This window comes from Lodderomyces beijingensis, assembly GCF_963989305.1.
Source record: "Lodderomyces beijingensis strain CBS 14171 genome assembly, chromosome: 4".
In the NCBI taxonomy this organism is placed as follows: domain Eukaryota; kingdom Fungi; phylum Ascomycota; class Pichiomycetes; order Serinales; family Debaryomycetaceae; genus Lodderomyces; species Lodderomyces beijingensis.
The window spans coordinates 111,267-124,794 of record NC_089973.1 but is presented as its reverse complement, the minus strand read 5'-3'; the positions used below and the strand labels follow the sequence as shown (position 1 = coordinate 124,794).

Genomic DNA, 13,528 nt, shown 5'->3' with positions numbered 1-13,528 from the left:
TCTTCAGCTATGACCACCATGGCTTCTGCACGGACCAATCCAGCGATAAGAAGTCGCGATTGTTTTTAGACCAACAACAGCCATTATCCGCATCTTTCGTAGATTTCCATGTTGCGGTTTTGGACCGTGAGATATAATACTGGACTATTTTTGCAGCACTTGCTAATCATACGACTTTAAAGACAGGTTTTGGAAAAATAAACTCCTCTGGGCGTGGTCTAGACTGTTAGCAGTCCACCATTGATTTTCCTCCTTTCTGTTATTTTTTTTTCTCTCACATCATCGCTAAGGTTTGTTCCTCAAGACATGTCCCAGCTCCATGATCTATGCAAGTTTCCCACACGCCCCATAACTGTGGAGTATGTCTCCCAGTTGAGGTCGTACTTGAGCAGCGGGGTCCCCGCTACTTATACAGTGGAGGAGGCGTACAACTATGAGAATCGGGTGGAGACTGAACCAGCAACCGCCACGACTCCGTTGCATTTGATCTGCACTCATGTGCCAACAGACTTGGACGAGGGTGAAACCGCGGTAGTTGATGAAATGTGTGATGTCTTGTTTGAGTACGGCGCCGGCTGGAGCTTCACCGATGTCAATAATGAGACCCCGGGGTGCGTGTTGATCCGGCGCGGGCTTAAAGACTGGGCGTTGTATGAGAAGCTTGTGGACGCTGGCGTGAGGGCAGAGTTGTTGTTGAGAAAAGTGAGCGAGTATGACGTGGAGTTTGTTGAAGAAGGGGAAGTGGTTGCCTCTGAAGAGGCTGCTGCTCCCTCCCACAACCAGCAAGCATTTCTCGAGTCGAAACTTGAGTATGTGGACGATGCGCTAGTCACGAAAGAGAGAAAAGACGGCGTCATGATGAGCTGGGAGTCGGATATCATGCAACTAGCCGCAGACTCAATCACCGTTAATGGTAGTGACGACTTGTGTATTCTCAACATTGGCTTTGGAATGGGGATCATAGACACGATGCTTCAGCAGAAGAACCCCCGCAAGCACTACATTTGTGAAGCCCACCCAGATGTGCTAGCCAAGATGAAACAAGATGGCTGGTTTGAGAAAGCAAATGTGGTGGTCTTGAGTGGCCGCTGGCAGGATGAACTCGACAAGTTGCTTTCTCAGGGCACTGTTTTCTTCGATGGCATCTACTACGACACTTTTTCCGAGCACTACCTGGACATGCTCGAGTTGTTTGACTATGTTGTTGGTTTGTTGAAACCAGACGGTGTTTTCTCCTTCTTCAACGGGCTTGGTGCTGACAGACAGGTCATTTACGAAGTCTACAAAAAGTTGGTTCAAATAGACCTCGAAAATTACGGCTTGAGGTGCCGATTCAAGGAAATGCGCGTGCCACCAGAATTGTTCAAAAAAGGAGGCGAAAGTATCTGGGATGACATAAAGAGAAGCTACTGGTCTTGCCCTATTTACTACCACCCAGAAGCCACATTCATGGACTTTAGCTAATGCTTAGTTTCTCCCCTTCCACAAAACACCCTAGCCCGCAGAATGCCTCGTCTAGTGCTCTCTCAAAAACATTAGCCAACCTCCAGCCGCCCCCTAGATACTCCTTTTTCTTTGCCAACTCGAATAGATACGGGTCGTGGTAGCTATCCTTGGGGTCAACAGTTTGGCTCAATAGACGATACCTCAAAGTCAAATCTCTGTCTCCGTCGAACGGCGTAAACGGTGCAACTGCCACCGCCAGGCGGCTCTCGGGTACACTACTGCTAAACTGCTGGTCCAACTGGCTGTTTATCTGCTGCAACTGTTTCTTCCTCTGCAGCGTGCGCTTGTTCAACTGCCGCTGCTGCTGCTGAAGCAACTCTTCGCTGCTCATTGAGCTGTTGGTCATCTTCTCCAAAAGCTCCTGCTGCTGGAGGATCTTAAACTCCACATCCTCCTGCTCCATCCGTTTCTGAATCTTGAGCTTCTCCTGCTTCAACCGTTCCATGGCATCCTGGTACTTGGCCAAGTCGGCTGTCTTTTGCGACTCGCGCATGTTCTTTTCGAGAATCTCTAGCTTGTGCTCGCTCTCGTACTCTCTGACCTCCTGCTCCGTCGCCTCAAGGTCAACCCCGTTGCTCAATTTGAACACTATTTCCTCCACCTGTTCCAAGTACTGATTGTACTCTTTCAAGCTGGCAAAGTCCTCCTCGGTTTTGTTGTAGATGGCACCGACTCTTCGCCGCACGTCGATCTCCTTTTCAATAACCAAGTCCTCAAAGATCTGCTGCTTGAATCTGTTCTTTCGCAAGATTTTTCCGCATTTCGGATACGGGCATGGGGCCGGGCCTAGTGAAAAGATCCTATCGACGCATGACTCGCAGATCTTGTGATAGCACTCGGGGTTGACAAGAAACCTCATACTGGGGGAGAGGTACTTGTCTGTTTTGCAGATCGGACACATGTCCCGCAACTGGTCGGGATGGGGCACGATGTTCATGGTGTAGTTACTCTAGTTTATTCAGTCTACTGTGGATTGGTAATCCGATGATAAAGTAGTAGTCTATTTTTCCAAACCGAGATGAAAAAAAAAATTGACCTTTCTCCTCACCACAGTACTAAACCAAGCAATGAGTACAGTGTTTGGGGAAGACCGTGAGCACGACTTTGATGAGGCGGCAGAGGCACCCGGGTTTGAGTTGAGCCAAAACCCACATGCCTGTGCCTACTGTGGAGTCAACACCCCCAACTCGGTGATCAAGTGCAACACGTGCAACAAGTGGTTCTGCAACGACAAGACCAACTCTTCTAGTTCCCACATTGTCACCCACTTGGTAATGTCCCGCCACAACCAAGTCAGCTTGCACGAAGAGTCGGATCTAGGCGACACCACGTTGGAGTGCTACAACTGCGGCAACAAGAACGTGTTTATGTTGGGGTTTGTCTCTGCCAAACAGGAGTCTGTCGTGGTGATCCTCTGCCGTTTGCCCTGCGCACGGTCAAAGGACATCAACTGGGACACGAGCCACTGGCAGTCGCTCATTGAAGACCGGCAGTTTTTGTCGTGGTTGGCGCCGCCCCCGAGCGAGGAGGCGTTGATTGATTCCAGGCAGGTGACCCCGCAGCAGATTTCCAAGTTGGAGGCCCAGTGGCGGTTGAACCGGGATGCGACTATTAACGACGTTGAGAATAACGACGTTGCCGAAGAGCTGGTGTTGCCGATATTGATGCGGTACAACGACGGGTTCCAGTACCAGAGATCGTTTGGCCCGTTGGTGAAATTGGAAGCCGACTACGATAAAAACTTGAAGGAGTCGCAAGCGCTAGAGCATATTCAGGTCAAGTGGGCCTTGGGGTTGAACAACAGACACTTGGCCTCGTTCACGTTGATGACGTTTGAGACCTCCAATTTGAAAGTGGCTGTGGGAGATGAGATTATATTGCGTTATAACGGCAGCCAGAGGGAGCCCTGGGAAGGGCATGGCTTTATCTTGAGGTTGCCCAATTCTTACCAGGAGGAGTTCACATTGGAGTTGAACGCGTCCAAAGTGGCGCCACCAACAAACTTGACCAACGACTTTACTGCCGAGTTTGTGTGGAAAGGCACCTCGTACGACCGGATGCAGCAAGCAATGAAGGACTTTGCCACAGACGAAGAGTCTGTTTCGTCGTACCTCTACCACAAGTTGTTGGGCCACGATGTGGCTCCCGTGGAGTTTGACATTGAGGCCCCGGAGAAATTCTCGCACCCAAAGTTGACCGAGTTGAACATCTCCCAGACCAACGCTGTGAGGTCTGTGTTGCAAAGACCGCTCTCCTTGATACAAGGACCACCGGGGACAGGCAAAACTGTCACCTCCGCCACGATAGTCTACCATTTGTCCCGCTTGAACAAGGAGAAGATCTTGGTTTGCGCGCCTTCAAACGTAGCCGTTGACCACTTGGCCGAGAAGTTGGACTCGTTGGGGTTGCGGGTGGTGCGGTTGACGGCCAAGTCACGCGAGGACGTCGAGAGCTCCGTGAGCCACTTGGCGTTGCACCACATTGTCAACAAATCGGCAAAGGGAGAGTTGAAGAAGTTGATCAAATTGAAAAACGAGGTTGGCGAGTTGTCGGTGGAGGATGCCAAAAACTTTATCAAAAATTTGCGTGCGTCCGAGTTGAAGATATTGAGCAAGGCCGAGGTTGTGTGTTGTACGTGTGTGGGTGCCGCCGACAAGAGACTAGCCCAGTTCAAGTTCAGAACAGTGTTGATAGATGAGAGCACGCAGGCTTCCGAGCCGGAGGTGTTGATCCCCATAGTCAAAGGAGCCAAGCAGGTGATTCTCGTTGGCGACCACCAGCAGTTGGGGCCTGTTATCTTGGACCGAAAAGCCGCCGATGCCGGGCTAAAGCAGTCCCTATTTGAGCGATTGGTCTTTCTCGGACACGTTCCGATTCGGTTGGAAGTGCAGTACAGAATGCACCCGTGCTTGTCCGAGTTCCCCAGCAACATGTTTTACGAAGGCTCACTCCAAAACGGAGTCACTAGCCAGGACCGGTTGGTGGAGGAGGCGATGTTCCCCTGGCCCGTGTTGGACACCCCGATGATGTTCTGGGCCAATTACGGCCGTGAGGAGTTGAGCGGCAGCGGCAACTCGTACTTGAACCGAGTCGAGGCGATGAACGTGGAGCGGATCATCACGCGGTTGTTCAAGGACGGGATCAGGCCGGAGCAGATCGGGGTGATCACTCCCTACGAGGGCCAAAGGGCGTACTTGGTGCAGTTCATGTCCATCAACTCGACAATCTTGGACAAGCGGCATGAGTATCTTGAAGTGGAGATTACTAGTGTCGACGCGTTCCAAGGGCGGGAGAAGGACTTTATCATCTTGAGCTGTGTTCGCGCCAACGACTCGCAAAGCATTGGGTTCTTGAGCGATCCGCGGAGGTTGAACGTGGCGCTCACCAGGGCCAAGTACGGGTTGTTGGTGTTGGGGAACCCACGCGCATTGTCGCGCAACAAGCTATGGAACCACTTGTTGATCCATTTCCGCGAAAAGGGGTGCTTGGTCGATGGACCGTTGGACAACTTGCAGCTTTCCATGGTGCAGCTAAACAATTACGCTGCGCGAGGCACCACCAAAGGGCCAAAGAGGAACCCGCTTGGCGCTCCATCGACGGCATTCTCGACCGCCACTTTTGACGGCGGCAGCATGGCCAATGAAGGGTCTGACGTGCAACGCCAGCAGAAGGTTAGGGACGAGTTGTGGCCCGCGTTGGCCAACCAGTCAAACTACTACAACGGCGACAACTCCATCAGCGCCAATTTCTACAGCAAGTTGCACAAGATTGATAAAAAGTACGAAGGTGCGAGATACAGCGGGGAGAATATCGAGGACGACATCCGGAGCATCACCAGCTCGTTTGCCGCGGGATTGAACTTTTAAATGACCCATGTAGGTGTATAAACTCTGGTGTCACATGGTAGCACACAAAGTCAAAACAAAGCAAACGAGTGACGACAAAAATCAAGACACATCCTGAACCAACGACTCTACACCTCTTTTTCACGACACTAGGATTGACAAGTTTTTCCCACGTTAAAGACATGTCTCCATCAGGTCATAAAAAATACGACTCGCAGCACCGCGGTGGCAAAGTTGACTCGAGCGAGTCCAGCAACCATGAGCACTCTTCCATCGACTACCAGGGTTTAGCCGCAGAGTCCGCTGCGGCCACAGCCTCCGCCGCGGTTGCAGCCGCCGGCAAGAGACAGCACCTGATGGGCTCGGAGGTTGACCCCGTGACCATGTCGCAGGCCCTTGCCCATATCAACAACATGAAGAACCCGCACCGGATGAAATTGTCTGGCGAAGACGTCAAGTTGATTCTCTATCTCATAGTTGAGACCAAGCCGTTCAAGTACGTTGGCAACAGGTCGCTCAGCCAGACCAAAAAGTGGGAGATTATCCAGAACAAGTACTACGACATCAAGTTCAGAGAGCAGAACAACACCAACTTCATTGTCCCCACCGTGCGCACGTTGCAGCGCCAGTTGGTGGCCGCGATCAGGAAGGCCGAGGCGCTTCGAAGCAAAGAGGCTGCCAATGGCATCGACTTGCTGCCCCACGTGATCCCCGAGACCTTGTCCGAGATCGACAGCGACGAGTACTACAACTTCCACCATGTCACGCCAGAGAGCCCCCAAGAGGCGATGGAGCGCGCGTTGCTCGACCTTCACGAGTTGAGCGACAAGATCAAGCAGTTGAAGCTAGAGAGCAGTAACATTGTCAGGAGCAGCTTCCAACCGAGGGGTAAGTCCTCCCCCGCGGCGACGAGGCTCCTTGAGGACAGCGGCAGCGTTTCGGAGCTAGTGGAAACATACAGTACTTCAGCCGCGTCGCATTTGGAAGAGATACTGTCGCTAGTCTTGGACCAAGTTGACAGCTTAAAGAGCGACGTTGCGGCCGGAGGCGATGCCGCTCTCGGCAAAGCCATTGGCTTATTGGAGTCCGTATTCTCCCACGCCAACGACGTTCGACTGGCCATGAGAAAGGACAACGAGCTGGTGAAAAAACAAATCACGAGGATCCTCAATGACCATGCCGAGGCCATTGAACGAATGAAGGAGGAGTTTTCCATAAAACAGCTTGCCTTGACAAAGGAGCTAGTCTCTGTTTTAAAACGGGACTTGGAATCCATGGGGAACGCCCAACTGAGTCTTGAAAAGCTCAATGCTATCAGCGAGATGCTCTGATGGTGTAAGTATTGTTATTTAGTGCAATTGATATTGTAACCGCACACACCATAGAAAAAAATACCCCCCTACCCCCCTAGAATAAATCTGTTGCAAAACTTACAACACTTACAACCACAATCTCCCAAGGGCAATGTTGTTGGTTTTGTTGGCACTATTCATTGTGTATGCCACCGGCTACGAGGCGCAGCCTTTTCATTACAAACCCCCCGTGGAGGCTGCTCTTACCGACGAGGAAATCTGCAAAAGGGCGGTTGCCGAGTTGCACAACGTCGAGGCTGCCACTGATTTAGACGAATGCACCACCTGCAAGACCCGGTTGCAAATAGCCAAGTTCATTGGCTTGACGAGACCGGATTTGGTGCCGCAGATATTCCTCACATGGTGCGTTGAGGCCGGGTATGATGAAGTGCAGTGCCACATGAACTACGGCTACTCGGGCGAGGACTACTCCAGCACCGGGAACGACTTTGCCAAAGTTGCCAGTTTGATGAACCCGTCAGGGTTGGATGGCGACTACTTCTGCTACTACCATGACAAAAAGTGCCACGTCTTGCCCGAGACCCCCAACATCGACATGTCCAACATGTGGCCGCTGAAGCCTAAAAACTATCAGCCACCAGACGGGTGCGGCGAGGTATTCCATGTTTTGCACATCAGCGATGTCAACTTGCAGCTCGACTATACTGTCTTTGCCGAAGCCAACTGCAGCCAAAGCTTGTGCTGCTCGAGCCACTGCAGAAACACCAAAGCCGCCGCGCCGCACGTGAATGAAAACTTGGACACCGGCTATTACGACAGCACCTACCGCAAGAACCATTTCGAAAAGGGCAAGTATTTGGACATCACCAAGGTGAAGAAGCGGACGTGGACTCCAGCGCGGCAGTTTGGCGAGTACACATGCGACACCCCGGCGTTGCTCCTCAACAACACCATGCTGTGCATAAGAGACTTGCACCAAAACCACCTCTCCTTTGAGTTTGCGCTATTCACCGGCGGCACGGTGGACCACTCGGACCGCTGCTACATGAGCAAGGACAAGAACATCAAGTCGCAGGAGACTAGCTACCGGATCATCAAAAAGTACCTCGACAAGATCGATGTCATCCCCACGTTTGGCACGCGGGACATTTTCCCCATGAACCAGCTTCCGCAAAAGCACCTCAGCGAAAACTCCAACTCGTACCAGTGGCAGTTTGACTTTCTCGCGGACTTGTGGCTGGAGTTGGACTGGGTCGACCACGACACCGCGAAGCAGATCCGGTACTCGCAAACGGGGTTCTCGCTCATCACCCTCAAGGGACTCAAGGTTATATCTTTAAACTCAAACGTGTGGAACACAAAGAACTTGTACTGTTTTTGGAACATGTTGGACGTGGACTCCCACGGCATGTGGAAGTTTCTCATTGAGGAGTTGATTGACTCGGAGAGAAACCACCAGCGGGTGTGGATAATCGCGCATCTACCACCGAGTCAGCAAGCGCTTCCCATTTCCACCAAGATCTTCACCTCCATCATTGAGCGGTTCTCGCCAAAAGTCATAGCGGCGATCTTCTTTGGCCACGTTCAAGCAGACACGTTTATGGTCCAGTACGGGTGCGACGGAAGCGACGCCAAGGAGTTGAAAAACGCGGTGAACCACGCCTTGGTGGGACCGCTGGTGAGCCCATACTCTGGCTATAACCCCGCGTGGAAGTACTATGCAGTGGACGAAAAGAGCTTTAGCATTGTCAACTCATTCACCTACTACACGCCCTTGGACAAGTCGTTCTACAATGACGGCGCCGAGCCCAACTGGGAGTTTGCCTACTCCGCCAGGGACTTGTACGACCCCGAGTTGAAGTGGCCGCTGGACTGGACCCTCAACACCGAGTGGTGGCACCACGTGGCGGAGGATATTGGTAACTCTCCCGAGACCGAGTTGTTGTACCAACGGTTGGAGACGCGGTGGTTTTCAGAGGCGGTGTTGGACAACACCAGTTATTGCAAAGTGACCAGTTTCTCCGTCGAGGCAAGGAAGCAGTGCATGGTTACCGATGATCAGGATGATTACATCAAACCCACGTGTCAAACCGACTATGTTCCGTTGATCCATGTCAAGAACCAAGAGGTGGAGTATGTGGAGGCCGACATGGAGGAAGACTTTGAAGCGCAAAAGCAGGCTGTAGGATATGCTCGGAACTGGGAGGAGAAAAATAACAACACAGAGAGTACAACCCCGCAGCCCCAGCGCAAGAAACAGCAAGGAAAGTCGATCCATCTTGCACACAACTGGAACCACGTCAACTATGTAGGAGATATTCCGCCATTATAGGCGGAGAGCGAAATCTTTATTAGCTAGTATAACTTTGTTTAGTATCTGCATTATGTTATAAATAAAAGCAAGCATGGTGCTAAAAAGTGACCGAAAAGCAAGTGAGTCCATTCATAGCCAGATGAGTGGAACCAAGAATACCGAAATAAGATTGCGAAACCGAATGAGTCAATGGGAAAAAAAAACAAGTGGATATATCAGGAACTGAAACTAGGGGTAAATGCAGGAGAGCAAAGGCCAGCTTCACTCTATAATCGGACAGAATGCGCCCATTTCAAACTCATTAAATGCGGTGGAAGCAGCAATCGAGACGGGGTACGACTGGTACTGCAGTGGCTGCTCAGTGGTGGCGGAGCCAGTGAGGAACTCTTCGAAGCCGCATGATAACTCTACGCATGGTGGTTGGAAGCTAAACTGGTTAAACACCGGTTTGGCGAGTTCATCTTCGGAGTAGGTTGTAGCTGGGGTGTATGATTCGGGGTTTTGGGCGATGCCGGGGGCAAAGCTCATCGAGAGCTGGTCGTTGAGCATCATAAAGTCGTCCAAGCTCACGTTTGAGTCGACGTTTTGCATCGTTGTTGACGTGTACAGTGGCGCTTCGGGAAGCTGTTGTTGTTGGATGTTGGTTGTGGATGGGATGTATGGCAAACTCATACACCTGTGCGCTTGCACTTGTTTCTTATGCTGTGGCTTCCTTACAGATGCCTCGGAGGATGACCTGCTGTGCTTTGGTTTTGGCTGGTACGATTTGAATTGCAACTGGCCTGCAGTTGGAGAAGATGCGCATTGTCGAGGTCTTTTCTGGTTAAAGTCTGGCTCCTGTATTGGCGAGTGTAGTTGCTGCTGCTGCTGCTGCTGCGGGAATTGAGGTTGTGATTGCAATGCTGGCGTCGAGTGGAACAACACCGGCTGAGCTTGTCTTTGCTGCTGTTCAAGCAACTGGCGTTGCAACTGCTGGATTTGTTGTTGTTGCTGCATCATGGTTTGCTGGTATCCGTATAAAAGGTCGTTGTTGTTTTGGTGGGCAAATGGTTGTGGTGCAGGCTGGTCCCAGTCGATTCCCAAGTTCATAATCCCCAACCCCAAGTCGGGGCTGGTGGAAGCAGAAGCAGTAGGAGGTGCATCGAAATTGGGCAATGTGGACAAGTCAAAGAGCGAGTCTTCCAAGGATAAAGTAGGCGAAGGCAACTGCAAGTTGGCAGCCGGGGACGGGTTTGCTTCCGGTTGCGCCTTGCTCTTGACAGGGACGGCCTTGTCGGCTTCTTGCTGCTCCACGTCGTCTGACTTGATAGGGGAGAGATCAACAAAGACAAAGTCCTTGGGCTTACCCGGTTTGTTCTTCGGCCTCCTCAATGGCGGTCTTCTCAAGGTAAACTTTGCAGCAGCAGCAGCTATTTTCAACGAGTTGTTGAGACACTCGATCGACGTCTGCAGCAGGTGCCTCGACGAGTGTGAGTCTGTGGATGAGGACTTTGAGTGAGACGCTGAGGGAGTTCTCTTGACTCTCCAGAGCTTCTTACCGTTAGCTGGAGGTAATACGTTGCTATAGCGGGTTAGTAAGAGTTGATGATGTCTGAGTAGCAGTTTCAAACATACGCGTTAATGTTCATATCGGTGTAGGGGTATCGGTTGATGGAGGTGTTGCTGAACCAACGAGAGAGGTAAGAAAGAGCAGGATATGTTTTCCAATATATACTCAACTCCAGGGACTCCCGAATAGTACTATTCGCGGACCGCCCACTAGGCAAGTCAATTGAGGATGGTTCTTGTGGTGAAGATTTCGAGCGTATCTCGACACTTGCGATATTGTGTCACCATGCACCCAGGGCAAGAAAATAGCCAAACTAAAAATAAAAATAGAAAAAAAAAAAAAGAATTTAATTTTCGTGGGCCCTTTTTTCAACACCCACAAGAGGGTCAAATTAACCCAATCGACCTTAAAAATTTTCTGCGCACCATTTGCTGTAATGGCACACTGGGGTTTGACTAAATAGGCAAAAGGCATGTGGAATGGGCTGAAAATATAACTCGCTTTACTTGATTATAGCCTGTTTGGGTAATTGCTTTCTGTGTATATGGCGTACATGACCCCCCGGCCCCAATCAAGCAGGAAAATCAATAAACGAAAGAGGGCTCCCCCTTGCTAATGACGGAGGAGCAACCCTGGTGTTAATTAGACGCATCGGGCGAGGGGTAGTGGAAATAACATCGCGAATTTGCTTGCCTAGTTAGTCGAGCTTTTGACAATAGCGTGTGTTAATGAGGTGATCTATGGGGGGGGTTGTCGGTCATTGATGTTCACCCGAGGCGCCGGCCAGTTGACTCAGTGGAGCTGCCTCTTGAAACTCACCTGTCTTTACGAGCCGGGGTGGTTGATGGCGCGGAAAATAATTTACGAAAATAATACACCGTCCCTTGCCCGTTGCTTGAGGTTCCCCGACAAACTTTTTTGCAACCATTGCGTCACTTTATTTTTTCCCTTTCCATTTTGAAGTTAAACCGTTTGCCAGTTGGCATTTTGCGGCATGTGGTAGCTCCCGAGTATAGTGGATATTAAGCTTTTAAGGCGGTTGCTGCCGAGTTGTGGGGGTGGATGAGGGGGCCCTAATTTAAGCAGCGGATCAAGGCGGAAGGGGACGCGGAAGTATGAACCCTGAGATCAAGGGGATGACTTGGGGAGACTGTGTGATCACGAGAGTGCAATGAGGAGGGGCATTGGCGCGGGACAAGTTGTTCTTGGAAGGACTCTGGTGGTGGTGGGCATTCCGCAAGTGATACTAAATGGGACGGTGGTGCGGCATGCTTCTACAGAACAAGGGAATGTCAAATAATATTATTTTGAAAAAAAGCTGTCACTTATTGATGAGGGGGAGAGCCCTCACATTATGTCTGCCTGCGGACCGAGCCCGTATTTCTTTACAAACAAGAATTCCAGAGTGTTCCTTGGACGGAGACTTGACTTCACGGGTTTACCCTCTGGTAGACTTTCGCGCACATACCAAGCTGGATCCCATATTATTTACCTCTAGCACGGACTAAGCAATGTTAATTGGACTTCCTGAAAAGGAAACTTTCGCTCATCCATGCTGTGCGTATTAAAAAATTAGAAAAGGAAGCATCCAAGGCCTTCGACAATAAGAGGGAGGGGGAAGAGTGTAAGCCACACGTTTTCTCCAGCAATTCAAGTTGCAGATCCTCGATTTTGTATGTCCGCGGTTCGACCCCACTTGATTTAGTGCCAATACTACTTGGAAGCTAGGCTCGCCAATTTAAGCTTTCACTGTCGTTTTCCCTCCTAATAGATCGCCCCGCCACCACAAGAGGCCTCAATCCAGAATCCTTGAGGGTTTAAAGTTCACCTTGGGGTTCAAGTGTGGAATTGTGTACAACGCTGGTGGCACCCTCGTTTCTAATAGCAAATCTCTGGTGTCTCCTCACTGTTTACAAATGGTGAAGTAAAATAAGCACTAACCGTGGGGAGGTTTGAAATCGAGAAACCCGCTTTTTAATCATTTGCGGCCTATTGTTCTGGATATGAAGTGCAGCAATATAAAGTACAAGTGGGTGATTTTCAACAATCGGACGTAGGCATCTGGTAGCTGGCGAGGAGCAGTCGCAGTATTTACATTTCCTATCTAGTCACTCTCGGCCTAATTAGGCCGTTTTATTTACTGCAGACAACATTGGCCGTTTTGCAGCAATTGCAGCTAAAACCACTTGCTACGTGAATTTACAAAATTTTACTTTTCCATGGGATGGGATGAGTCTCGGGTCGACTGCTTCAAGTGGTTGGAACAACGATATTTACAGTGGAGGTGCTTAAGCAGCACATTAGGATGTGCCCAGCAGAGCTCACGAATGGAACCAATCAGATCTCCCTAGTTTTACCTCCCTAGAGCTCTAGCGCGTGGAGACTATTTCAGAAGGACTGAAACGTTTGCTCTAAAACGTTGTGGGGCCAGGGATAAGAAACAGTGCAGGAGCCTATCTAGTCAAGATCTAAGTAGGCTCAGCGACGCAAATTTCCGGCAATCTTAGCAATTCCAGGAATGCTCTTGACTAGTTAGGCACAGGCTTTAATTGCTTTGGGGAAGGAGATAAAACCTTTGCAAACCTACCCTGTTGCTAGCGGGGCAAGCCAGAGTCTGAGCGAGGGGTAACGGGTTCAGCGGATTCAAGAAAATAGACCTCGTGGAAGGTCTCTAGCGATTGTTTGCGCCCCACTTTGAAAGGAGAAGCACAAACTGAGGAATTGCTTTGACGCAAGCGCTCTTCCTTGAACAAAAGGTGAACCAATTGCGGAAAGTGTCTTCTCGCCATCGTGGTCGTCTCTCTCTCCAGTCCTGTGTTCTCTAGAAAGCATCCCTAGTGAAACAAGAGTTGAGATTTTGATGGCATTTGTAAATATCTCGTCATGCACATCATTAGCTGTGCCCTTCTTTTTTCATTGACTAAACAGTTTTAGCATGCCGTCACGATACATGACGGTTATGAACCATTAGCGATTGGCAAGAGAGAATGTTTTACTCCAC

At 50.4% G+C, this 13,528-nt stretch overlaps 6 protein-coding genes across 6 annotated transcripts; 4 read left to right on the top strand and 2 right to left on the bottom strand. All coding sequences in view use genetic code 12, as the record gives it.

Annotated features, from left to right (window-relative positions):
* Window positions 1-306: 306 nt before the first annotated feature.
* On the top strand, window positions 307-1,464 carry LODBEIA_P31350 (uncharacterized protein; the record flags this gene model as incomplete). The annotated part of the gene is made up of 1 exon (XM_066973212.1): window positions 307-1,464. One exon carries the CDS (start codon window positions 307-309, stop codon window positions 1,462-1,464), a length of 1,158 nt encoding a protein of 385 aa, XP_066830073.1.
* LODBEIA_P31340 (uncharacterized protein) lies at window positions 1,457-2,443 on the bottom strand (the record flags this gene model as incomplete). The annotated part of the gene is made up of 1 exon (XM_066973211.1): window positions 1,457-2,443. One exon carries the CDS (start codon window positions 2,441-2,443, stop codon window positions 1,457-1,459), a length of 987 nt encoding a protein of 328 aa, XP_066830072.1.
* A 130-nt stretch (window positions 2,444-2,573) lies between these two features.
* Window positions 2,574-5,372, top strand: LODBEIA_P31330 (uncharacterized protein; the record flags this gene model as incomplete). The annotated part of the gene is made up of 1 exon (XM_066973210.1): window positions 2,574-5,372. The coding sequence occupies one exon, from the start codon at window positions 2,574-2,576 to the stop codon at window positions 5,370-5,372; it is 2,799 nt and encodes a 932-aa protein (XP_066830071.1).
* A 161-nt stretch (window positions 5,373-5,533) lies between these two features.
* On the top strand, window positions 5,534-6,682 carry LODBEIA_P31320 (uncharacterized protein; the record flags this gene model as incomplete). Its single annotated transcript, XM_066973209.1, has 1 exon — window positions 5,534-6,682. The coding sequence occupies one exon, from the start codon at window positions 5,534-5,536 to the stop codon at window positions 6,680-6,682; it is 1,149 nt and encodes a 382-aa protein (XP_066830070.1).
* Window positions 6,683-6,815: 133 nt separating this feature from the next.
* On the top strand, window positions 6,816-8,996 carry LODBEIA_P31310 (uncharacterized protein; the record flags this gene model as incomplete). The annotated part of the gene is made up of 1 exon (XM_066973208.1): window positions 6,816-8,996. The coding sequence occupies one exon, from the start codon at window positions 6,816-6,818 to the stop codon at window positions 8,994-8,996; it is 2,181 nt and encodes a 726-aa protein (XP_066830069.1).
* A 243-nt stretch (window positions 8,997-9,239) lies between these two features.
* LODBEIA_P31300 (uncharacterized protein) lies at window positions 9,240-10,606 on the bottom strand (the record flags this gene model as incomplete). Its single annotated transcript, XM_066973207.1, has 2 exons — window positions 9,240-10,539; window positions 10,593-10,606. The coding sequence occupies 2 exons, from the start codon at window positions 10,604-10,606 to the stop codon at window positions 9,240-9,242; spliced, it is 1,314 nt and encodes a 437-aa protein (XP_066830068.1).
* Between the last annotated feature and the right edge of the window lie 2,922 nt (window positions 10,607-13,528).